The sequence below is a fragment of the Entelurus aequoreus genome, linkage group LG22, assembly GCF_033978785.1.
Source record: "Entelurus aequoreus isolate RoL-2023_Sb linkage group LG22, RoL_Eaeq_v1.1, whole genome shotgun sequence".
NCBI lineage: Eukaryota > Metazoa > Chordata > Actinopteri > Syngnathiformes > Syngnathidae > Entelurus > Entelurus aequoreus.
In genome coordinates this window covers 9,780,993-9,807,749 of record NC_084752.1, presented here as the reverse complement: position 1 = coordinate 9,807,749, position 26,757 = coordinate 9,780,993, and the positions used below count along the sequence as shown (strand labels likewise).

General features: G+C 39.0%; 2 protein-coding genes across 4 annotated transcripts in view; one reads left to right on the top strand and one right to left on the bottom strand.

Moving 5' to 3' along the window:
- sgsh (N-sulfoglucosamine sulfohydrolase (sulfamidase)) overlaps window positions 1-14,268 on the bottom strand; it is a 29,337-nt gene extending 15,069 nt beyond the window's left edge. Inside the window, exons 1-6 of the mRNA XM_062033680.1 lie at window positions 14,038-14,268; window positions 10,897-11,057; window positions 8,669-8,774; window positions 8,217-8,587; window positions 5,804-5,885; window positions 5,532-5,735 (exon numbers count right to left, since the gene is read on the bottom strand). Of these exons, the coding sequence (XP_061889664.1) occupies window positions 5,532-5,735; window positions 5,804-5,885; window positions 8,217-8,587; window positions 8,669-8,774; window positions 10,897-11,057; window positions 14,038-14,113 (1,000 nt within the window). The 5' untranslated portion in view covers window positions 14,114-14,268. The remainder of the gene's footprint in view (window positions 1-5,531; window positions 5,736-5,803; window positions 5,886-8,216; window positions 8,588-8,668; window positions 8,775-10,896; window positions 11,058-14,037) is intronic.
- A 74-nt stretch (window positions 14,269-14,342) lies between these two features.
- The window catches only part of slc26a11 (solute carrier family 26 member 11), a 33,747-nt gene continuing 21,332 nt past the window's right edge, over window positions 14,343-26,757 (top strand). For 2 of the 3 annotated variants that reach the window (XM_062033679.1, XM_062033677.1), the window contains exons 1-5: window positions 14,343-14,449; window positions 15,014-15,106; window positions 19,248-19,485; window positions 23,726-23,918; window positions 24,084-24,169. In XM_062033679.1, coding sequence (XP_061889663.1) covers window positions 19,279-19,485; window positions 23,726-23,918; window positions 24,084-24,169 — 486 coding nt within the window. In that variant the 5' untranslated portion in view covers window positions 14,343-14,449; window positions 15,014-15,106; window positions 19,248-19,278. The remainder of the gene's footprint in view (window positions 14,450-15,013; window positions 15,107-19,247; window positions 19,486-23,725; window positions 23,919-24,083; window positions 24,170-26,757) is intronic. The other variant, XM_062033678.1, reaches the window with a different exon arrangement.

Below are 26,757 nucleotides of genomic sequence, written 5' to 3'. Positions count from 1 at the left end.
ACTTATACTCAGGAGCGACTTATGTGTGAAATGAACACATTACCGTAAAATATAAAATAATATTATTTAGCTCATTCACGTAAGAGACTATACGTATAAGATTTCATGGGATTTAGCGATTAGGAGTGACAGATTGTTTGGTAAACGTATAGCATGTTCTATATGTTATAGTTATTTGAATGACTCTTACCATAATATGTTACGTTAACATACCAGGCACGTTCTCAGTTGGTTATTTATGCCTCATATAACGTACACTTACTCAGCTTGTTGTTCACTATTCTTTATTTATTTTAAATTGCCTTTCAAATGTCTATTCTTGGTGTTGGCTTTTATCAAATACATTTCCCCCAAAAATGCGACTTGTACTCCAGTGCGACTTATATATGTTTTTTTTCCTTCTTAATTATGCATTTTCGGCCGGTGCGACTTATACTCCGGAGCGACTTATAGTCCGAAAAATACGGTACTGAGGTAAATATATTTGATCTATGGTATTTAAGTTTAATAGAGGTGCGATTTGTTGTTACTGTATGACTGTAGACTACTCCAGCAGACTTCCACTCAAGCTTGCTAGCTGTTCCTGTACTTGTTAAATGATTTTGGGGCCAATATCTCTAGCTAGCTAGGTTTATGTACCACCACAGTCTCATAATGAACCGAAAATATTTCTCCGTTAGCCGTGATGCTAATTTTCTCTATGTTAAAACCCATTCATTTATGCTAACAACGTTAGCGATCCGAATTGACCTTTTTTGTGATCTGGAAAGTTCAACCAGCCAATACTAAATCAAAACGTGTAGTTTCCTCTGCCTTCTGTTTTGCTAGCCATTCTCAAGAATGTAGGTTATGGTTTGGTTTAGCATGCTGATTGAGTGTTCATTTATTCATTTAGCCTATTGCTATTCATTTGTCCACCAGTAAAATATTTTTAAGGACTACTCCAATTGTTTAGCTGACTATTTATATCTGTGTGTGGCATTGCATTAGTGTTTTACAAGCTTCTCATCTTATTTTACAGAATAATGCCACGTACACCATCTGATGTGTGGAAACATTTCACCCCAACCAATGTAGGTGGAAAGGGTGCGTACATTTGCAAATACTGTGCAAAGAGCTACGTCAAAAATGCCGCAAAGATGCAGCAGCATATAAACAAGTGCCCAAAGTTTCCTCGGGGATCAACACAAGCAACCCCAGACAAGAGTTCATCTGCTTCCATTCAAAGTGAAAATGATGCAGCTGCATCATTAGCAGATTCAGAAACCCTCCCAACAGCTCCTGGTCATTCTGGAATCAGAGGATTTTTTGACTCAATGGATGAACGCAGCCAGAGAAATGCTAATTAATGTTTTGCTCGAGCAGTGTATACAACTGACTCACCTCTGATGCTCACAGCCAATGTCTATTGGAAGAGATTTCTGAGTGTTCTTCGTCCAGCATACACACCTCCCACCTCCCACCAAGCAAAGGTCAAGCAAACCATTGACAAGGCAGACTGCATTGCAGTCATCTCTGATGGGTGGTAGAATGTCCGGGGACAAGGAATTATCAACTACATCGTCTCCACCCCACAACCAATATTCTACAAGAGCACAGACACAAAGGACAACAGACAGAAAGGCGCCTACATTGCTGAGGAGCTGAAAGTATAGTCATCAACGACCTTGGACCGAAGAAAGTCTTCGCACTTGTATCTGACAACGCTGCGAACATGAAGGCTGCTTGGGCAAAAGTGGAGGAGACCTGCCCTCAAATAACAACGATTGGCTGTGCTGCCTCTACTCTTAATCTCCTCCTTAAGGACATCATGGCACTGAAGACAATGGACACACTGTACAAGAGAGCAAACCAAATAGTGAAATATGTGAAGGGCAAACAGGTAGCTTCAGCAATCTACTGATTGAAACAAGAGCACCACACTGAAGCTCCACAGCATCACTCGAAGGGGTGGGGTTGTCATCATGTACGACAGCCTACTGGAGGGGAAGGAGTCTCTGCAAGAGATGGCCATATCCCAGTCTGGGTCCATCAAAAGTCCCATCAAGAGAATCCTGCTGGAAGATGTGTTTTGGGAAAGACTGACTAGCAGCCAGACAATCCTCAAACCAATAGCAGCAGCTATTGCCAAGATAGAAGGTGATGATGCCGTCTTGTCAGATGTTCAATGTCTGTTTGCTGAGCTCAAAGAATAAATCCAAACTGCTCTGCCCACTTCCCTGCTGCTCCAAGCAGAGGAAACCGCAGTGGTCAAATCAAAGTGCCAAAAATTCTGCATGAAGCCAATACACGCAGCAGCATACATGCTGGACCCAAAGTACCAAGAGATCAACAGAGCTTACACTGTTATTACTACCATGTCTCAACATCTGGGTCTTGATGAAGTCAAAGTCCTCGGCAGTCTGGCAAAGCACCGTACCAAGCAAGGCCTTTGGGAAGGGGATGGGATATGGCAGTCATGCCAGCACATATCTGCATCCACCTGGTGGAAGGGACTTAGTGGATCTGAGGCCCTTGCACCTGTAGCCTCAGTCATCCTCCAAATCCCACCCACATCAGCCTCCTCAGAGCGCAACTGGTCACTGTTTGGAAACACGCACACAACGGTTCGCAACAGGCTCACGAATGCAAGGGTCCAAAAACTGGTGGCCAGCCGGGCAAACCTAAGGCTCTTTGAACCTGACACAGAGCCATCCTCAACAAGGTTGGACAGTGACACCGAAGAATTTCTATTCCTGCTTTAGGAGCACTTGCATTCAGAGGAGGAGCTACACTTCCATGTTTAGAAAGCAGTTTCACGCATTAATAACACAAAATGTTGATTATCATGATCTTTATTTCATTGTCAAAGATGTTGTACAAGATAATGATCTTCATATATTGCTGCATGGCAATGTTTTAAACTTCTCTATGAATTAATATAATGTAATATTAGGCCTGCTAATCATATTGTAATTGAGGACTCAACCAGAACATGTTATAAAATAATTTACACAATATTTTAGCCAGCCAGAATTTTCTTTTTCAAAAGTATTAAGCTACAAATTCACAAAAGTGAAGAAAAACTTTACATTAACATTACAAAGTGCAGTACGAGGAACCGAGCTAATTACGATAACTATTGCAAGTTAAAAAGCAAAGCTAACGTATTCTTATACAGTAGGTGCTAATTCAAACAGAAGTGATGTCGCGCGCATCGAAACATGGCATCGTTGGATCTTACATGAATCTGTGCCCGGTAGTACCGGCTGGATCCGGTCGGTGCCAAAAAAAAGTACCGGATCCGGTACCCACTCCTATGTCTTTTTCATTCTGTAACTGCAGTTAAACCGGATGTATAGCGTAGTGCTTTTGTTTTGAAGCCGGAAAAGGGTGTAATTGCTTTGAGAAAACATCTTGACATGTTTTGATGTCAGATCGACTGTTTGCAATAAAAAGTCTCCTTTAGACCTCCTGCCGACCGTCTATCATTTCTGTTGAACTTTTATGCTATCTTACTTATTAGAGTGACAATCTAAATGTTATGTTATCACTGCACATTAACCGTAATCTGAACACGGAAGTGAAACACCACCCACCTGAACGACGCAAGCAGCAGGTGTTTGCTCAGTGGTTCTTAACCTGGGTTCGATCGAACCCTAGGGGTTCGGTGAGTCGGGCTCAGGGGTTCGGCGGAGTTCTTTTTTTGATTAAGACTTTTATTAGTAGGTTGCACAGTGAAGTACATATTCCATACAATTGACCACTAAATGGTAACACCCGAATAAGTTTTTCAACTTGTTTAAGTCGGGGTCCACTTGAATTGATTCAAGACACACCCGACTCATCGTGTAAATAAAAACTTCTCCCTATTGGCGTATTACGGATACGGCAACAGCAGAAGTCACACTGATTTGCAGGTGTGTAATTTGTTGTGAGTTTATGCACTGTATTGGTTTTGTTTTTTGAACAATGTGATGTTCATGCACGGTTCATTTTGTGCACCAGTAAAAAAACATGGTAACACTTTAGTATGGGGAACATATTCACCATTAATTAGTTGCTTATTAACATGCAAACTAGTAACATATTGGCTCTTAACTAATCATTATTAAGTACTTATTAATGCCTTATTTGGCATGGCCTTATTATAACCCTAACCCTCTAACCCTGGCCCTAACCCTAACCAAATAACTCTAAATTAAGTCTTTGTTACTTAGAATATGTTCCTCATACTAAAGTGTTACCAAAAAGATATAACTTTGTCTTGAATTTATTTTCCACTAAAGAAGGGTTCGGTGAATGCGCATATGAAACTGGTGGGGTTTGGTACCTCCAACAAGGTTAAGAACCACTGTGTTTGCTGCAGAGATGTCGTCTCTTCTCACGGCAAAAAAAGAGTCTTTTCTTGTCGGGAGAACAACTTGCCATGGCTTTGAACCTGATATTTCCATAAGGTGGACTTTCTTTTGTCCATTTCTGCTTGCTTTTGGCTCATGAATAACAAGTGGACTGCAGCCAAGTTCTCCCCGCTACAGCACTGTCCAGGGGTCAAAATGGACGCGCGTGCGTTAATCGCTCTTTAAAAATACTAGTGCCGTTATTGAAATTTATAGTTAACGCGTAATATTTGACAGCCTTAATATATTACATTTCAATTTCCAAGCATCCATCCATCCAATTTCTACCGCTTATTCCCTTCGGGGTCGCGGGGGGCGCTGGAGCCTATCTCAGCTACAATCGGGCGGAAGGCGGGGTACACCCTGGACAAGTCGCAGATGTTGCCAATTAAAAGTAAATGAAATCATGTGTACAGTATTATAAATGATAAATGGGTTAAACTTGTATAGCGCTTTTCTACCATCAAGGTACTCAAAGCGCTTTGACAGTATTTCCACATTCACCCATTCACACACACATTCACACACTGATGGCGGGAGCTGCCATGCAAGGCGCTAACCAGCAGCCATCAGGAGCAAGGGTGAAGTGTCTTGCTCAAGGACACAACTGACGTGACTAGGATGGTAGAAGGTGGGGATTGAACCCCAGTAACCAGCAACCCTCCGATTGCTGGCACGGCCACTCTACCAACTTCGCCACGCCGTCCCCACTACTACAATCAAGTATTAATTTGCACTCCAAGATGACCTGCTTTTAACGCACTCAGCATAGTCTGAAAGATTATTAGTTTAAACATATACATAACTACATTATGTCAGTTTATGACATATTAAAACTGCTTTGTCAATAAAGTACTTACAATGTATAAATAATAGCTCACCTCTACATTGTTTTCATTCAGAATAGTTGTCATAGCGATGCAATAACTGCTAAAATTAATACAACTACTGTACATTTATTTGTTTTGATAGGTTGCTGTAGTTGCATCAGCTCAGGCGTATCATTGCTGTATAGATGTATGCAGCAAGGTCTCCCTCTAGTGGACAAATCGGCACATAGCAATTGCTCCTGATTTGCTTGTGTGGCTCATACACAGTACCAGGACTGCAGCACTAGTACAGAGTATTGGTTAGTTTATCTCCTGAACTTACCTAGTAAGCTGACATAGGCCTGGCTATTGTCTCCCCATCGATTCATGTGCTCAGGTGAGGACACCAGCATGGGCTCTGCTGTGCCGGACTGATACAGGTTGGTTCTACCATTGGGGAAGGGGATGCCATTATCAGAACTGTAGATGACCAAAGTATCGTTTTCATAACCAGCCTCCCTGAGCTCCTGCAGAAGTAATCCAATACCTGCACACAAAAGTACTCTTTAGAAAAACATCAATGTTGTGCTTCATGTTCATCTCAGAGACTTGTACCTTGGTCCAACCTGCTTACAGTCGTGTACAATGCCGCCAAATCTGCTCGTGATGCAGGCGTGTCCGGCATGAAGGGAGGAACCTGAGGTAGACAACATGTTTAATGCACAACACTGACATGTCACAAAATTATAATTCCAAGCCAACAGACATAGTATGAGGGGGAATGATGGAATTATTATTGTTAGACATGGAAAGTTGCAGTCAAACCACTTGGTAAATTCTATTTACTTTATCATCAATAAAGCAACAAAGCAAAAAACAGCATGTATAACATAATAGATTACCGTGTTCTAAGGACTATAAGGCACACTTAACATCCTTTTATTTTCTCAAAAATCAACAGAACGCCTTATAACATAACTTGGCCTTGTGTATGTATTAATTCTGGTTGTGCTTACTGACTGATTATGTGATACAAGTAATTATAGGTGTGACCAGTAGATGGCAGTCACACATAAGAGATACGTGTGGACTGCAGAAACCTGTCCAAATGTTTTAGTACAATTTTGGTAAACTACGAAGCAGCACCACTTCATGGATTATCGGAGCATTACGGCTACCGTAGTCTGACATATTGTGCTTCAACATACGGGTATTATTATACCATACCATACCAACTTTATTTATAAAGCCCTTTAAAAACAATTATGGTGTGTGTAAGGACCCCATACTGGCACCTATTAGGAAAACATATTTTCTGGCGTTTTGTTTTGCAAAACCCACTTTTCTTACCTATTGGTACCTGCTGTTGTATATTTGGGTTGTGCATAATGGTATGTAGGGTACAATTATTTGCGTCAATGTAAACTTCCTCATGCAGCATGCAATTGTCTACATGCTTACTGGAGAACACAATAAAATGAACATAATTTAAAGGAACAGAGGAACTAATGAATCCTGGTGAGTTGGCACAGTAAAACACAACTTGAAAAGAACATTACTATGTCTAGAGCAGGCCTGGGCAATTATTTTGACTCGGGGGCCACATTTAGAGAACAAAATGTGTCTGGGGGCCGGTATATCTATTTTTATGGACCCTAATACAAAACCTCACAATAATGTCTGATTGTATGCTAAAAACGTTATGACAGACCGCCTTAAAAAACGTAATGGAATTTTTCATTTTTCTATGAGCGATAAAACACTGAATATTGACAACATATAAATGCCACACACTTTTTCGATTGACATATTTTACAATCAAGTGAAACGCAACAAAAATACAACAAACAGTGAAATATGAACGCAAAGGGCACAAAATAAACCCACCTACAATCTCATACATATCACTAAGTTTTAGAATTTTTTTGTGAAAATCTCGTTCCGCTTCTGTGGAAACGCTTCCCGCCCACACTGTTTGGTGCCTTGTCTGAGCTGATGTGATGTAGATGACCATAGTAACTAATTAGATGACCATAGTAACTGGTATATCATCCAAAAGTGCAGATTCCAACCATTGAAATACTTTGTATAGTTCAAGACTTACGGTCATTAGAAAACATCACTGCACATCATAATGGCAGCTACACTTTCCATCGTAAAGATCTAAAAAAAATATTTGGGAATGTCCGGCGGGCCAGATTGAAAGGCTTAACGGGCCAGATGTGGCCCCCGGGCCTTAATTTGCCCAGGTCTGGTCTAGAGTGTTGGCAGCACTGTTAAGTTTGTCTATTTATATATGTATGTACCGGTATATAAATAGACATATATGTGTATATACAGTGTTTCCCACACATTCATTTATTTGTGGCGGCCCGCCACGAAAGAATTACGTCCGCCACAAATTTAAAAAAAATAAATAAAGATTTTTTTTTTTTGTCCTATCCATCTTCTCAGGCAAATCATATAGTTGATGTAGATGCCCGTATAGGCTGTTCAGATTTACTTTACAAAAGAGAAGTGTGGGATACTTCTCTTGTTGCCTTATTTGTATTTGACCACTACTGTTTTCTGTTTATTTGTTACTGACTGTGGCAGGACACCTCTGCCTCTGTTTCACTTTATGTTGCTGGTAAATAATATGGTTGTAGTAGTAGGCTAAAGTTAAATTATTTAGTATGCACTAATTAAAGGGGCAGAGCTTTAAGAGACATTTTAGCTTTTATATTTTATAAGATATATTTTTTGTAAGAACCACAATTAATACATATATTTCAGTGAATAACTTATTGTTCAAATCTGTATATAAATATGTACATAGTGTTGTAATTATATTGTAAAATGGATGGATGGATGGATGGATGGATGGATGGACATTTAAAACAAAACTGTTATCATATCATTGTAGTAAATTAGTTTATGGGAAACACATATACATATATATATATATATATATATATATATATATATATATATATATATATATATATATATATATATATATATATAAACAATTGGTTTCGTCACTGACCTTGACTTGTTGTGGTGTGTAATATTGTGGAGTCCAGTCAGGAATGTTTCCCATGCCCTTGTCTCCATTACCAAACTTCTCACAGAAGGCTCCATACTGAGGCTGTGAGTGCCCACAGCGGTGTGTGTCGTGAAAGGCAACATAGAGAAAAAAAGGCCTCTCTTCATATTTTTGACCATTAGTTCTGTTTTCCTCTTCTTTCTGATTCCTCTCAAAGACTTCCTCTTTATGGGTCTGGAAAAACTTTCGGACCAGAAGTTTGATGCGGGTGATGTTCCTCCCCACCTGGAGGACAGAGTTGTTCTCCTCCGTGTAGGCAAAGTCAAAAGGATACACAGAGCCAGGACCAACATGTTTTTTACCAATTATACCTGGCGGCAAAAGGACAGAAAAATGACTTTAGTAAATGGTTCAAAGTTGTGTATAAAATAAAAAATAAAAACATAACTGACCTGTGTGTATGTTTGCTTGTCTGAGCAGTAGAGGCAAACTTTGAACTCCATCAAAGGAGTTGAAATGATGGACGCCTTGGTGAAGGCCATACATGCCATTTTGGTGCTAGCAAAACACACACAAACATTATACATTAAATATTATATTTGTACACATAATTATTATTGTCAGAACATAAAATATTGCATTTACACACAAACATTACTGCCAATACATGAAATAATATATTTATAGATAAAAGCATTACTGAAGAAAATAATATATGCTAATGCTAATTACTAATACCACAGATGTGTTTTTAAATATATGTATACAATTTGTTTTAGCTTTTAAAACACACATAAACATTACTATCAATACATAACCATTACTGTCAATACATGAAACAATATTTTACACACAATCATTCCTGTTAATACAGAAGACTATATTTACAAGTAAACATTATTGCTTATACATAAAGTATATCTACACATAAAAATTACTGTCAATACATAACACATTTTCACACACACACATCACTGTCAATACATAAAGTATTATATTCACACAAACATTACTGTTACTACATAAAACACACTTACACACAATCATTACTGTCAATACATAAAGTATTACATTCACACATAAAAATCAATTCTCAAAATGAATCCTTAAACTATATTTACACAAATAAACAGTAGTAAAAGTAGCTCAAGTTTTGTTTATGTAAAAAATGTTTTATCTTTTTAAAATAATACCTATAACGTGCACAAATTTAACTGATCTATTTTCTATAGCACTTATCCTCATTAGTGCCACATGTAAGCTAGAGCCTATCCCAATTGACTCCAAGCAAGAGGTGGGTTACAACCTAGACCGAAGATCAACCAATCACAAGGCACATAAACAAAAACAACCATTCATACTCACATTGACATATTTTTAAAGACAATTTACAGTGTCCTGTACGGAAATTATTTTATGTCTTTATTACAAAAGCTTTTTTTTTGACACTGAGTTTATGTAACGGAATTTTTGGCGTTTGCATTTTGTGAACTTAATTTTTTTTACATCAATTTATGCTGACAATTTAATTGAGACAATTTCAGTGTAAAGAAATTCAGCGTATACAAATTTGGTGTAAAAAGTTCTGTGCAAAAAAATTCAGTGTTGAAAAATGTGCTGCTTCAAAATGCAAGACTTACTTCCGGTAAATTACTGTCTGTGACGTCACACCTGGCGGTCAGGTGCTACTGTGTGTGACGTCACACCCGGTGGTCAGGTGCTACTGTGTGTGACGTCACACCTGGTGGTCAGGTGCTACTGTGTGTGACGTCACACCCGGTGGTCAGGTGCTAGTGTGTGTGACATCACACCCGGTGGTCAGGTGCTAGTGTGTGTGACATCACACCCGGTGGTCAGGTGCTAGTGTGTGTGACATCACACCTGGTGATCAGGTGCTACTGTGTGTGACGTCACACCCGGTGGTCAGGTGCTAGTGTGTGTGACGTCACACCCGGTGGTCAGGTGCTAGTGTGTGTGACGTCACACCCGGTGGTCAGGTGCTAGTGTGTGTGACGTCACACCCGGTGGTCAGGTGCTAGTGTGTGTGACGTCACACCCGGTGGTCAGGTGATAGTGCGTTTGACAACACACCCGGTGGTTGTGTGTGACGTTACACCTGGTGGTCAGAAGTGTTTATTATGTTGTATTATGCCAAAGTAGCCCAGTTAACTGCTTTTTCTATTGTTTTGCAAGACCCGTGTCACGTGTCTTCAAACTTGAAACCTCATTGGCTGGTTCTGGGACAGGATCGATTGCTTCAGCCTTAATTTACCAGGAGTGAGTATTGCTTTTGAAGCAGCACTGAATGTTTGTACACTGAATTTTTATTAACTAAATTTCTTGACACTGACTTTTTATAGACTGAATTTTAAAACACTGTCTTTTTTTTCCAATGAAATTGTCAACATAATTTGATGTAAAAATATTCAATTTACAAAATTCAAACGCAAAAAATTCAGTTACATAAACTCAAGTGTCCAAAAAAAGCTTCTGTAATACAGACACAAATTAACCTCCTGTAACAGTGTATTAAGAATGCACTTTTCTCACAATCTCTAAATAGAGTTAATTGGGAAAGATTATTCGAGCTGTGACACAATCTTATTGGAACACAAACTGTTCCCACGGTATAGAATTGTACTGAATATTAATCCATACGTTGGACGCATGTGTGTATTACCTGTGGCAGCCCAGTGAGGATAGTAGAGCGACTGGGAGAACAGCTGCTGACAGATGTAAAAGCGTTGTTGAACACCAGGCTTCGCTGGGCCAGAGAACGCAGGTGAGGCGTTCGAACCACTGAGTTGTTGTACACCTCCGTCTCAAAACCAGCATCATCAGCTGGAAAAGAGCAAACACAAAGTGTGGCAGTGTAGCATAACTGGAGGTGTGGCATAAACCCGCTTCACAACACACCTCATACACACCTGTTATTTCAGAGAAAAAGACATAGAGGAAATTATATGTGATGCCCTACCGTATTTTTCAGACTATAAGGCACACTTAAAAGCCTTTCATTTTCTCAAAACTCGACAGTGCGCCTTATAACCCGGTGCGCCTATTGTATGGAATAATTTTGGTTGTACTTACCGACCTCAAAGCTCTTTTATTTGGTACATGGTGAAATGATAAGTGTGACCAGTAGATGGCCATAACACATAAGAGATACGTGTAGACAGCAATATGACTCACCAACATTTTATAGGTTTCATTGAAAATATAGAACATTACACACGGCGCTCAAAAATCTATCAAAATGTTTAAGTACAACTTTGGTAAGCTATGAAGCCGCACCGCTTGATGGATTGTTCTGTGCTTCAACATACGAGTATTATTATGGTGTGTGTATAAGGTAAGACATATTATCTGGCGTTTTGTTTCAAAATATTATGCAAAAGCCACTTTTCTTACTTTCTGGTACCTGCTGATCTGTATTTGGGATTTGCATACGTCCTGAAAATTTGCGCGCCTCCGCCTTTGTAGTCCGTGCCAACTCCGTAGTCGATAAGCTTCTTTTTCTCTATCTTCTTGTTATGGGACATTCATCCTCCGCTGTTGCCATTTCTAATATAAAGTAGTGTAAAGTTCTTAAAAATATCTATATACTCATCATGAAAGCGCTAAAACATACCGGTGTAGTGAGTTTACATTATTCACCCAAGGAACTTTAGTTATTAGAGAGTTCCGGTCGGACGGTTTTTCACGGGACATTTTCCGGCGTTGTTGTTGCACTAGTGAGTCACGGATGAGGGGATGCTGCTCCGTTATTGATTGAAGTAAAGTCTGAATGTCATTAAAACAGTTAACTCCATCTTTTGACACTTCTTCCACTCCCCTCCTTGCACGCTACACCGCTACAACAAAGGTGACGGGGAGAAGACGCTGTCGAAGGTGAGCCACGTAAATAAGACCGCCCACAAAATGGCGCATCCTGAAGCGACTGTCAGATAGCGACTTGATGATGAGTTTGACTGACCTATCTGACTGTTTTGTTGACATTCCCTTTAGCGCAGCTCCATCTAATGGATGCATAGGTGCGCCTTATAATCCGGTGCGCCTTACATATGAACAAAGCTTTGAAATATGCCATTCATTGAAGGTGCGCCTTATAATCCGGTGCGCCTTATAGTGCGGAAAATACGGTACTTTTTTATGTATTTTACACGGTATATCCCGCCCTCTCATGGCTTTTAGTACGTAACGTACGTAACACACGCACGCGCAATCAAATGTTGTTAGGTATTAACAGCAATTTGGATAGCTGTTGACTGTTGTTGTTATTTATGATCACATGCACCTGGGGATAGGTTTATTGGCAACACTAAATAGACCCTAGTGCAGTGGTTCTGAACCTGGGTTCGATCGAACCCTAGGGGTTCGGTGAGTCGGGATCAGGGGTTCGGCGAAGGTCAAAACACACCCGACTCATCGTGTAAATAAAAACTTCTCCCTATCGGCGTATTACGGATACGGCAACAGCAGAAGTCACACTGATTTGCAGGTGTGTAATTTGTTGTGAGTTTATGCACTGTGTTGGTTTTGTTGTTTGAACAAGGTGATGTTCATGCACGTAGGGCTGCAACTAACGATTATTTTGATAATCGACGAATTAATCGATTAATAATCGGATAAAAGAGACAAACTACATTTCTATCCTTTCCAGTATTTTATTGGAGAAAAAAAAAGCATACTGGCATCATACTTATTTTGATTATTGTTTCTCAGCTGTTTGTACATGTTGCAGTTTATAATAAAGGTTTACAAAAAAATAAAATAAAAAATGCCTCTGCGCATGTGCACAGCATAGATCCATCGAATCGATGACTAAATTAATCGCCAACTATTTTTTATAATCGATTTTAATCGATTAGTTGTTGCAGCCCTAGTCAAGTCTAATAAAATATCTCATTAATGATCAATTCAATATTAAAGATCACTGTGCTTCAACATGTTTTTGCACAGAATTTAAATTGCAGTATCAGCTGCCAGGAGGTAACTAATTATACATTGTAAAAAATAACAGCAGTGTTCTATAATCTCACAATACATGAAAACAAAAAATACTGTGCTTATAAATCCATCCATTTTCTACCGCTTGTCCAATTTGGGGTAGCGGGGGGTGCTGGAGCCTATCTCGGTTGCATTTGGGCGGAAGGCGGGGTACACCCTGGACAAGTCGCCACCTTATCACAGGGCCAACACAGACAACATTCACACTCACATTCACACACTAGGGCAGTGGTTCTTAACCTTGTTGGAGGTACCGAACCCCACCAGTTTCATATGTGCATCCATGAACCCTTCTTTAGTGAAAAATAAAATGTTGTTTTTTTCAAATTCAAGACAAAGTTATATGTTTTTGGTAACACTTTAGTATGGGGAACATATTCTAAGTAATAAAGACTTAATTTAGAGTTGTTTTGGACACTAGGGGAACATATTCTAAGTAACAAAGACTTAATTTAGAGTTATTTGGTTAGGGTTAGGGTTAGAGGGTTAGGGTTATAATAAGGCCATGCCGAATAAGGCATAAATAAGTACTTAATAATGACTAGTTAAGAGCCAATATGTTACTAATTTGCATTTTAATAAGCAACTAATTAATGGTGAATATGTTCCCCATACTAAAGTGTTACCATGTTTAATTACTGGTGCACAAAATGAACATGAGTGTCATATCAAATACTACTCATTTGCGTTGTGAGCTATAGCACAAAGCTAGGATGTTTGTACATCATTTAGCATTTACTGACCTTTCCATTGGATTGTTTTGGCAAAGGCTACGGTGCAAGTAATATTCACAAAGTTTATTTTCACTCACCTATGATTAGAAGGACATTTCTTGTCTTTGACGGGCTGAAATAAAGTAGAAGGTAAAAAAGTAGCTTAAGTAGCATAGTAATGCTGATAATATCGGTCCGAGAAAACTTAACTTGCTTAAGCTTTTATTTTAAAACTAACATATGTTAAAATAGAAATAGAAACTTTTAACAAATAGGTTACATTGTCTCTTTTTACACATTCGCGGGAGGGAACTAACTTCTTGTTCCGACTTCCGTAAATAAAACTAGCCACGCCCGCATTTGATCACATGATAGTAGTCACGTGATGTGTCGCAACAGGAAGTGTGTGTCGAGTTGGAGACAGGAGCCCAAAGCGGGACATCAGGACGTGGAAAATCTTTGATATATGAAATAATGTTGCAATTCCAAAAGAGGAACGCTTTCGATGTGGTAATATTTAAAAACTTTTTTATTTATTTTATTTATTTTTTATTATCTTTATATCACATTATGTTTTATTGTCTTTACCTGTCCTTACTTTTCAGGTTTATTTTTAATAATTTCTCTTAATCACACGGCGTTTTTCTCACTTAATAGTTATATTAACATTGTTTTGTGTGTGGTCATTTAAAAAAAACATGTTTTCTATTATCTTTTCGTCACATTAGTATTGTTGTCTTTACTTTTCAGGTTTATTATTCCATTTCGTCTTAGTAATAAGGCGTTTTTTACTCGGTTAGTAATACTATTAGTTATTATTTGTGTTATAAGCATTCCTAACTGTTGCGTTGAACACATTCCTGCCAACTTGTTTGTAAAAGTCATATGATCATCATGCTCTTATAACCTATAAAGTGTCTATAAACACCTTTTAGTTGTCTTGCTCAGCTGTGTGTGCAAACCTTGAGCTCTATTGACGTTGTGTTGTTGTTTGAAAAACACACAGATCATGAGTGTTTATTATCATCATACTAAATAATAATAAATGCATTTATCGAGTATGCTTGTGTGCAGACAGGAACTCCCAACTTCACAAAAAAGGACATCAGTTCCCTCTCAACATGACTGACGTATAAACAGAAGCAGCGACTTCTCTCATCTTGTTGTGTAAGTGGATTTGAATGATGATGTTTACATTACTGCAAAGTTGTCATGACTGGGTTCTTGGGTTTTGCTTCTCCGGAAGGCAAAGGAAAATTGGCGCGGGCAAGGCGTGAATTTAAATACATGATTTATTTTTTTTAACACTAATAAACTACAAAAAAAGGAAGCAAACAAAAGGCGCGCACAAAGGCGGAAATACAAACTTGACTATGAAACAAAAGACATGCACGTGGGCACAAAAACTATGAACAATAAAACAAAAACACTAACTGTGGCATAAATGAACAAAACTTACTTGGTAAAGAACTGTGACAAGACATGGAGCAGAGTGATGAAATAGTGTGAGGACGCCAGGCCGAACAACAGAAACAGACAGATTTAAATAGTGACGTGATCAGTGAAAACGTGAGACAGGTGCGTGACATGAGGATGTGAAACAGGTGCGTGACAAGACAGGTGAAAACTAATGGGTGACCATGGAAACCAAACCAAACAAGAAAGTGCAACCAGGAACTAAAAAAAGAGCCCAAAACCCAAGCAAAACAAAAACATGATTAACACAGACATGACAAAAGTAGGGCTGTCAATGTTAACGCGTGTGATTAATAACATTTTTAAATTGCGTTATCATAAATTGATAAGTGTTAATCACAGTGTTTGTTTTGACCACCACACTGCAAAAAGTCAGTGTTAAAAAACCAGAAAAAAAAAGAAAAAAATTAGGGGTATTTTATTTCCATCCATCCATCTTCAACCGCTTATCCGCAATCGGGTCGCGGGGACAACAGCTCCAGCAGAGACCCCCAGACTTCCCTCTCCAGAGCAACATTAGCAACTTCCTCCTGGGGAATCCTGAAGCGTTCCCAGGCCAGAGAGGAGATGTAATCCCCCCATCTGGTCCTTGGCCTGCCGCGGGGTCTCCTCCCAGTGGGACGTGCAACGAGGACCTCCCTAGGGAGACGCTCGTGAGGCATCCGCACGAGATGCCCGAACCACCTAAGCTGGCTCCTTTCCAAGCGAAGGAGCAGCGGCTCTACTCCGAGTCTCTCTCGGGTGACTGCACTTCTCACCCTATCTCTAAGGGAGATGCCAGCCACCCTTCTGAGGAAACTCATTTCGGCCGCTTGTATCCGCGATCTTATTCTTTCGGTCATGACCCACACTTCATGACCATAGGTGAGAGTAGGAATGTAGATAGCCTTCTGGCTCAGCTCTCGTTTTGTCACAACAGTGCGGCAGAGAGACTGCAATACTGGCCCAGCTGCTCCGATTCTCCGGCTGATTTCCTTCTCCGTCTTTCCCTCACTCGTGAACAAGACCCCGAGATACTTAAACTCCTCCACCTGGGACAGAGTCTTGTCCTCTACCTGGACTGTACAAACCATCGGTTTACTGCTGAGTATTTTATTTGAACTAAGCAAAATTATCTGCCAATAGAACAAGAAAATTCGGCTTTTCAAGACTCTCCAAAACAAGTAAAATTAGCTAACCTCAATGAACCACAAAAATACCTTAAAATAAGTATATTCTCACTAAAAACAAGTGCACTTTTCTTGGTAGAAAAACAAACAAGACCTTTTTGCTCATTACGTTGAAAAATATTCTTAAATTAAGTAAATGCTAGTGCCATTATCTTGACATAATGATATGCGCTCCGCATCATGTTTTTGTTTTTCATGCTTGAAGTAAGAAATGATTAATTTAAAAAAAGTAGTTTTATACATAAAACAGTTGATATTCTAGTTTCAAGCATGTTTTACTCAATATAGGTCATAAAATATCAGCAACAAGCTGTAATATCTTACTGAGATAATTTAGGACCAAAACCCTTAAAACAATTAAAAGACTCTAACATAAAATCTGCTTAGTGAGAAGAATTATCTTATCAGACATGAAATAAGCAGATATCACCCTTATTTGAGATATTTAATCTTACTTAGTCTTCAGTTTTTGCAGTGCAGAAGGTGGCACGGATTGCACAGACTGTCAGTGTGGTCCATGCACTGAATTAGTACAATTTCTCAAATAGTTTGGCTCTAAATAAGCATCTTACAACCCATGGAAACACCTTAATCCGATTGTTTTGGGGTTTTTAAATGTCGGACAAACACCCCTGAATTATGCGAGTGAAAACCAGATCTCTCGATCGCCAGAGGAGACCCTTCATATTGCGCATGCACCAGCCTCAACGCGCGGGATACAACCTGGTGGCAGATACCATTCAATAAAAACACAATTGTAATGAAGATTAGACTGTTGCTTCACAAATTTTAAAAAAAATTAAAAATTTTATGTGCATCGATTGGAGAGAAAAACCCCCCCAGAGATTTATTTAAGAAGGCAGCTAAGGAAATGTAGAATGCCGGCTTATATACGTATGAGAGGAAAGAGAATGAAGCAGACATATTAAAAGTGAAAAATAAAACGTACACAAATCTCTTTATGCTGCATTTGTGCGCTCCAAACTGATTAGATAGTCCAGAATGGTGAGATAGTCCAGAACGATAGCCAGCACAAACAGTCTTTTTTTTTCGGATTTAAAACTTCTTCCATCAATCCACAGAGCCTTTTGAATGAACTCCGAGACAGTCGAAAGTTTTGTTTCCATTATTCCCTGTCCAAAAATTCCTTTGAAAAAACTCTCTGCCGCCAGTCTTTCTTTGCTTCGGACCTGTATCCGCACCAATACATTTTTGGTAGTAGCATCATGTCTGTAGCGATGGACCGGTATTGATTGATTGATTGAAACTTTTATTAGTAGGTTGCACAGTGAAGTACATATTCCGTACAACTGACCACTAAATGGTGACACCCGAATAAGTTTTTCAACTTGTTTAAGTCTGGGTTGTTTTTTTTATTTTCAAGACTATTTACCTTGTAGATTGTCACTGAAGGCATCAAAACTATGACACCTGTGAAGTGAAAACCATTTCAGGTGACTACCACTTGAAGGGAGGAAAAGAGGTAGGAAGGGGAAGGAAAAAAAAAAGTGTATGCACAATTGTGCATTTGAATAATCGTATGTGGTATGTATAGATGTGTATACTGTATTTATATACAGTATAAATATATTAATATGTATATATTGGTAAATGCATGTATTTACATGCTTAACAATGCATGTGATCAAGTACTATGATTTTGACAGAGACTCTAGAGTCCTTTCTTGTGTTTCTTTATCTCAAGATCGATTACTTGTTTTTTGTTTGTTTTTCTTCTCAATTTGACATGTGCAAAGTGAATGTTGAAAGGGTTGGCGTAATACACTTTTAGCTTCGGCCTATACCTTTTTGGTCAGGAAATGTAAACCAATACTTTTATTTATTTATCTGCCATGCGCTTGAAGTGTACTGTTTACATGAACTGATGACCAAATAAAAACCATTGAATTGAAGCTCATCGAGAGAATGCCAAGAGTGTGCAGAGCAGCAATCCAATCCAATCCACTTTGTTTATATAGCACATTTAAACAACACAATGTTTCCAAAATGCTGCACAACAATATTAAAAACAATATTCAAATATTATCTTCAGCTCCACAAATGACTGAATAAAAACAAAAAATATATACATATAAAACCAATATAAAAACAATATAAAATAAATATAACTAAAAACCATTTTAAAGGGTAAAAAAGATTAAAACAGTTAATAGAAATCAAAATTTTAAAAACAGAAAGGACAACAGAGCAAAGGGTGGCTATTTTGAAGAAACGAGAATATAAAACATGTTTTCAGTTATTTCCTCTTTTTTTGTTGAGTACATAACTCCACATGTGTTCATTCATAGTTTTGATGCCTTCAGTGACAATCTACAAGGTAAATAGTCATGAAAATAAAGAAAACACATTGAATGAGAAGGCGTGTCCAAACTTTTGGCCTGTACTGTATATAATGTTCATTTAATTCTTACTATACTTACTGTCACCAAGTTTTGAGCAAATCAATGACTTGTTTTATTGTTTTATTTTCTTAATCAAATTGTATTTATGCAAGCAAATAATAACCGGTGATTAATCATGATTAATCACAGTTCAAGAGTGTGATTAATCTGATTTAAAAAATTTATAACTTGACCGCCCGGCTGTAAATATATGCTTATTGAATTTATTTGTATAACTTCTGCCAACATCCACCTGTGCAGGTGCTCCTCACACACTCCCCTTCTCCGCACAATGGACCAACCTCTGCTTCAAGGAGATTCCAACCAGCGCTCAGTTGTTTTTTTCCGATTGCTCAAGAGATGTCTGCCCATACTGACCTGGTTACCTAAATACAACATCAAGTGTCTTCAGATGGATCTGCTTGCGGGCTTCACTGTTGGCCTGACAACTGTGCCACAAGTGCTGGCCTATGCAGAAGTAGCAGGACTTCCTGTGCAGGTGAGTCTGTAAGAACCTCCTCACACCACCAACATTTATGAACAGTCTGAGGCCATGTCTACACTAAGCCGGACAACCCCTTAAATCAGGGGTGTCCAAAGTGCGGCCCGCAGGTCATTTTTTAACGGCCCCACGGCACATTTTAAAAATACGGTTGAAAAAAATGAAAAACATAAAAAGTGGTTTAAAAGAGCAAACAGGTGAAATGTAACAAGAACATGTTGCAATGTTTACTCTAATAACACAAAGCTGCAATGCAGGCTGTTTCTTTCTTTAAAAAATAATAGTGAATCAAAATCAATGTCATTATGAATTATTGACTTATTCAAGGCTCCAATTACGTCACATTAAATATTCCACTTTAAAGTATTTTTTGGGGCAAATGTTGCATATTTTGTGTTTGCCATATAAAAAACTAAGCTGTTTTCTTTAAAAGAAGGGCCTAAAACGAACAAACAAAAAACATAAACAACAATAAAACTTATAATTGACGGATAGATCTGAAGTTGATCTTGAGACTATTGTGTTAAATCAGGGGTGTCCAAAGTGCGGCCCGGGGGCCATTTGCGGCCCTCAGCTAATTGTTTACCGGCCCGCCACACATTCTGCAAAAATTGCAAAATTGATAATATTGCAAAAATTTCAAAAAACATTTAAAAAAAGTGAAATGAGGTGAAATCTAACAAGAAAAAGTTGCAATGTTGACACAAAGCTGCCATGCAGGCTGTTTTTTTCCTTTTGTCTTTATTTTTCTTTTTTTTGCCATTGCTAAAAAAAAAAAAAAAGACTAAAAATCTATGTTATAATGAATTATTACTTAAAAAATATCACTTGTGGAAAAAATATTGCATATATTGTGTGGTTGCCATATAAAAACATCAAAGTTTTATTTGACAAAAGAGCATAAAACAAACAAAATAATAGTTCAAACGTAAAATCGACAGATATATCTGAAGTTGATCTCGTAATTTAAGTGTTAAAAGTTAAAAAAAACCTAATAAAAATGTATCACTTTATGAGTGGGGGACCTTTTGGATCCCAAATATATTTAGTAGGATTTTATTTAACTTTTCACTGTGATTACTCAAAAATATTAAATCATTAAAATCAATGGTGTCCTGCATTATTGATCTTTTAAGGCTCTTAATACTAAATACTGCATATTTCTGTTTTACTATAAAAAACAAAGTTGTCTTTGACAGAAAACCTTTTTTTTTTTGACTTTATATCAACGTCAAGTTGATATAGAGATTTACTGTAAGCGTTAAATAAAAAGATAAAATAATCATTTGACTTATTTTTAACAGTTTAATGACTGAGACCCTTTATGGTCCCCGGGAGCCCTAAAGGTTAAAAAAAAAGAAATCCATATATTTTGTTATGGTTTGAAAATGAAAAATATCAAAATGGCCCCCGCATGCTTAAATTTTTCCGTGTGCGGCCCTAAGTGGAAAAAGTTTGGACACCCCTGCCTTAAATGAATAATTATTTAGCCTAAGCATCGTTTCAGCCACACTAAACCATCGTTTAAGGTTCCCGTCCTCTGATAATTTTTTACACGGGTAAGTGTGCCGTGTATTTCTTGAAACTCCGGCTCTTAGCTTTGCATGGAGTCATTGATCGTTTACAAACTGAGTTCTGAGGGGAAGCGACGCCAGAAAGACAGCACCCCACACCGGAAGTGACGTCAGAAAGAACGCGCCACACCCAGCTTCGTAACAACCGTAGCTAACCACTGGAGAGATGGAAGCGAGTCATCCAGACATGTCCGTGTTTCTCATTCTTCTAAATGTACAGACGCTTGTGGAAATCACACATGAATACCTTAAGAGAAGAAAACGCGTGATTGCAACTATTTGGGATACCACACATCTCAGACGGCAAGAGAACTTTCCAATGTCCAGGTCAGCTGTCATTCTACTTACTGAAAAACTTTGTGCATCTGTCGAAGGAGAGACAACGAGAATGCGGGCTCCCGTAGATGTGATTAAAAAAAAAGGTAGCGTGTGCTTTGTATTACCTGGCCGTCGAGGGAAGACTACGGAAAACATTGAATGCTTTTGGACTGGCAAAGCAGACTGTATCAGTTATTGTCCGCCGTGTATGTCGCGGACTCAACGTCTACGTCCAGAGTACCGTAATTTCCGTACTATAAGCCGCACCTGCCTATAAGCTGCACCAGCTAAATTTAGGGGAAAATACAGATTGCTCCATATATATGCCGCACCCGACTATAAGCCGCGGGCGTTTTAATGTGTAATTACCGTAGTATATAGGGGTTCCTGCTACCACGGAGGGGATTGTCGGGACAGAGATGACTGTTTGGGGAACGCAAAGCGTCCCATTTATTAACAATAAATCTTTCAATCATTCAATCAAACTTTCACATCTTTGACATGGCGAACAGCATTCGTGCAGAGTACAAATAATACAACGGTATTAGCGGTAGTCAGTCTTTAATCATTGTGTTATCGTCTTCCTCCTGCGTACTAAAACCACCGAAATCCTCTTCGACTGTGTCGGAGAAGAACAGGTCCAAAATGGCGGCGTCAGCCAAGTCAAGGGTACGTGCAGCAGCTCTATTTCCTTCTTTGACAGCCAGATCGATTGCCTTTAACTTAAAAGCAGTATCATATGCACCTCTCCGTTTGTTTTCCATATTGAGGGTGTTTGCATGAACACTTCCTTCGCGCAAACTGTCGCTGACGCTCTCCTACTCTTTGTTTTGCTCTCGATAGTGCGCGGCCCTGGTTACCGTAAGCCGTAAAAAAAAGCCGCACGGTCGTAAAAGCCACAGGGACCAAAACGAGGGGAAAAAGTAGCGGCTTATAGTCCGGAAATTACGGTATATAAAGTCACCAAAAACGAATTGACAATGAAGGTGAAGGCAAGAGTCAGGAGTGTCCTGACCAGATATCTAGATCCCTAGATCAGTGGTTCTTAACCTTGTTGGAGGTACCGAACCCCACCAGTTTAATTCACAGAACCCTTCTTTAGTGAAAAATAAAAATGTTTTCAAATTCAGGACAAAGTTATATGTTTTTTTAACTGGTGCACAAAATGAACCGTGCATGAACATCACCTTGTTCAAAGAACAAAACCAACACTGTGCATGAACTCACAACAAATGTTTACACCTTGCGAGGAGATTAGCTGATTGTGACCAGGTGCACGATCCACGCACCTGGCATACTTGCCAACCTTGAGACCTCCAATATCGGGAGGTGGGGGGGAGGGGGGGTGCGTGTTTGGGGCGGGGGGCGTGGTTAAGAGGAGAGTATATTTCCAGCTAGAATTCACCAAATCAAGTATTTCATATATATATATATATATATATGAAATATATATATACTTGACTTTCAGTGAATTCTAGCTACATATATATTTTTATTTTATTTTTTATTTTATTATACATATAAATAAAAGACATACTTGAATTTCAGTGTTCTGCAGGCTATCCAGTAGGTGGCAGTATTGTCCTGTTTAAGAGTGTCACAACATTGCTGTTTACGGCAGACGAACTGCTTTACGGTAGACTAAACGTGACTGCTGTTGTTGTGTGTTGTTACCGCGCTGGGAGGACGTTAATGAAACTGCCTAACAATAAACCCACATAAGAAACCAAGAAGTCTCTCTCCTTGTTGTGCACTCTACTCTCTAAAAGCCGTAGATGTTATGACGTCATTGGGCAGGCAAGCTGCTGGGAAAGCGGACGTGAGAACGGCTGTCCCCACTCAGGTCCGCATTGAGCTGGAGGGGGCGTGGCCTCCAGCTCCGGCTGAATACCGGGAGTTTGTCGGGAGAAAATCTCTACCGGGAGGTTGTCGGGAGAGGCGCTGAATACCGGGATTCTCCCGCTAAAAACGGGAGGGTTGGCAAGTATGGCACCTGGTAACAATTGCGGCGTCGATCTCGGGGCGCACCGCCTCGCCGCTTGCTCGCCGTCCCCGCCTCCTCGCCGCTATCTTGGAGCGGGCTCCGGTGTGCCCTGCCTCGCTGTTGGACTGCCGGCCACGCCTCCTCGCCGCCATCTTGGAGCGGGCTCCGGTGTGCCCTGCCTCGCTGTCGGTCTGGCGGCCCCGCCTCCCCACAATCTCTTAAAGAAAACTTCTGTCAGCAAGAACTTCTGCTCAAACAGTATTTGAATGATTTGTAAAGTTGTGTTTTATTTGACTAACTGTTTATGTGTAATTATTTATGTAAAATACATCAAAAACATAATCAATACTTTTGCACACAGTATGGACTCTATTCTGCCTTCATGGGCGGCTTTATCTACGCACTTCTGGGGACATCCAAAGACGTGACGCTTGGTCCCACAGCTATCATGTCACTCCTGTGTTTCTCGGTGGTGGGAGGTGAGCCACAGCGAGCGGTGCTGCTCAGCCTCCTGTGTGGAATCATTCAGGCTGGAACAGCTTTACTCAGATTAGGTAAAAAGACCATGCAAGTCATGTGACTTTTTTTTAGTAACATTTGACCTCACGAAAACAGACATTGTGTTGTTACGCAAAAAAAAAAAAATACATGACTGCTTTCATTCTTCTATGAACATGACAATATTGTTTCTAATAATTTACAAAATGACATATTTGCAGGATTCCTCTTGGACTTCGTCTCTTTTCCTGTTATTAAAGGCTTCACTTGTGCTGCAGCAATAACTATTGGCTTTGGCCAGGTGCAGGTGAGCTCATCTCATGTGACATTACATTACTCTACATACTGACATCATCATATGTGACATTTACATAACATATTGTGCATACTCAAATTACATTGCATTAAATACTGTACACAATTATATAACATTTACTGCCAACTGTCAAATTTTTTGTCAATTCTTCACATGTACAAAACCCAAAACCAGTAAAGTTGGCACATTGTGTAAAGATATTTAATGTGACAAGATATTTAATGTTCGAACTGAGATACTTATTTTTTTTTGCAAATAATCATTAACTTAGATTTTAATGGCAGCAACACATTGCAAAAAAGTTGGCACAGGGGCATTTTTACCACTGTGTTACATGGCCTTTCCTTTTAACAACACTCATAAAAGTTTGGGAACTTAGGAGACCAATTTTTGAAGCTTTTCAGGTGGAATTCTTTCCCATTCTTGCTTGATGTACAGCTTAAGTTGTTCAACAGTCCGGGGTCTCTGTTGTGGTGTTTTACGCTTAAATAATGCGCCACACATTTTCAATGGGAGACAGGTCTGGACTACAGGCAGGCCAGTCTAGTACCCACACTCTTTTACTACGAAGCCACGCTGTTGTAACACGTGCAGAACGGGGCTTGGCATCGTCTTGCTGAAATAAGCAGGGGCGTCCATGATAACGTTGCTTGGATGGCAACATATGTTGCTCCAAAACCTGTATGCACCTTTCAGCATTAATGGCGCCTTCACACATGTGTAAGTTACCCATGACTTGGGCACTAATACACCCCCATACTATCACAGATGCTGGCTTTTGAACTTTGCGCCTATAACAGTCCGGATGGTTCGTTTCCTCTTTGGTCCGGAGGACAGGACGTCCACAGTTTCCAAAAACAATTGTAAATGTAGACTCGTCAGACCACAGAACACTTTTCCAACAACACATTTCTGGGTGTTGTTGATAAATTACTTTTGCTTTGCATAGTAGAGTTTTAACTTGCACTTACAGATGCAGTGACGGACTGTAGTTACTGACAGTGGTTTTCTGAAGTGTTCCTGAGCCCATGTGGTGATATCCTTTACACTCTGATGTCGCTTTTTGATGCAGTACCGCCTGAGGGATCGAAGGTCACGAGCATTGTCGCTTACGTGCAGTGATTTCTCCAGATTCTCTGAACCTTTTGATGATATTATGGACCGTAAATGGTGAAATCCCTAAATTCCTTGCAATAGCTTGTTGAGAAATTTTGTTCTTAAACTGTTGGACAATTTGTAAACGCATTTGTTGACAAAGTGGTGACCCTCGCCCCTTCCTTGTTTGTGAATGACTGAGCATTTCATGGAAGCTGCTTTTATACCCAATACCTGTTCCCAATGAGCCTGTTCACCTGTGGGATGTTCCGAATAAGTGTTGGATGAGCATTCCTCAACTTTCTTAGTCTTTTTTGCCACTTGTGCCAGCTTTTTTGAAACATGTCGCAGGCATCAAATTCCAAATGAGCTAATATTTGCAAAGAATAATAAAGTTTACCAATTTGAACGTTAGGTATCTTGTCTTTGCAGTCTATTCAATTGAATATAAGTTGAAAAGGATTAGCAAATCATTGTATTCTGTTTTTATTTACGATTTACACAACGTGCTAACTTCACTGGTTTTGAGTATTGTAGAAGACATACAAGGAATCGAAATTACGTTTTCAGCACAGTCCCACTCAAGAGCAGACAAACATGACAGGGAGACAGAACAGGACAGTACATTACTTACTGTACGTAATCATATATACTATACATACTGTAACTATATTATATTTGAATTATATACCGCAATCATGTCACATTTACATTTAATATTGCACATATTCATATTACATTACATACTGTACACATTCATGTTACATTTACATTACATATTGCACATAACCACCATTTTACGTAACATACAGTACACCATCATGTTACATTGACATTACATAATCAAGCTGTTATAATGAAGGTGATATGTCTCTCATAAAAAAAAAAAAGCTGCTGTAATAATTTGCTTCTATGTTTTGGTTACAATGACAATAACGTTTATTTTGTTTGTTCCTTTTAAAAATGCATGCTTTTATTTTGAAGCTTGCTTTGCACTAAACCAGGGGTGTCAAACTCATTTTAGCTCAGGGGCCGCATGGAGGAAAATCTGCACACGCGGGCCGGACTATTAAAATCATGGCATTAAAACTAAAAAATAAAGACAACTTCGGATTGTTTTCTTTGTCTTCCTTTGGCCAAAAATAGAACAAACACATTCTGAAAATATTACTAGGGATGTCCGATAATGGCTTTTTGCCGATATCCGATATTCCGACATTGTCCAACTCTTTAATTACCGATACCGATATCAACCGATATCGATATATACAGTCGTGGAATTAATACATTATTATGCTAATTTGGACAACCGGGTATGGTGAAGATAAGGTCCTTTTTAAAAGAATTAATAAAATAAAATAATATAAATAAATCAAAAACATTTTCTTGAATAAAAAAGAAAGTAAAACAATATAAAAACAGTTACATAGAAACTAGTAATTAATGAAAATGAGTCAAATTAACTGTTAAAGGTTAGTACTATT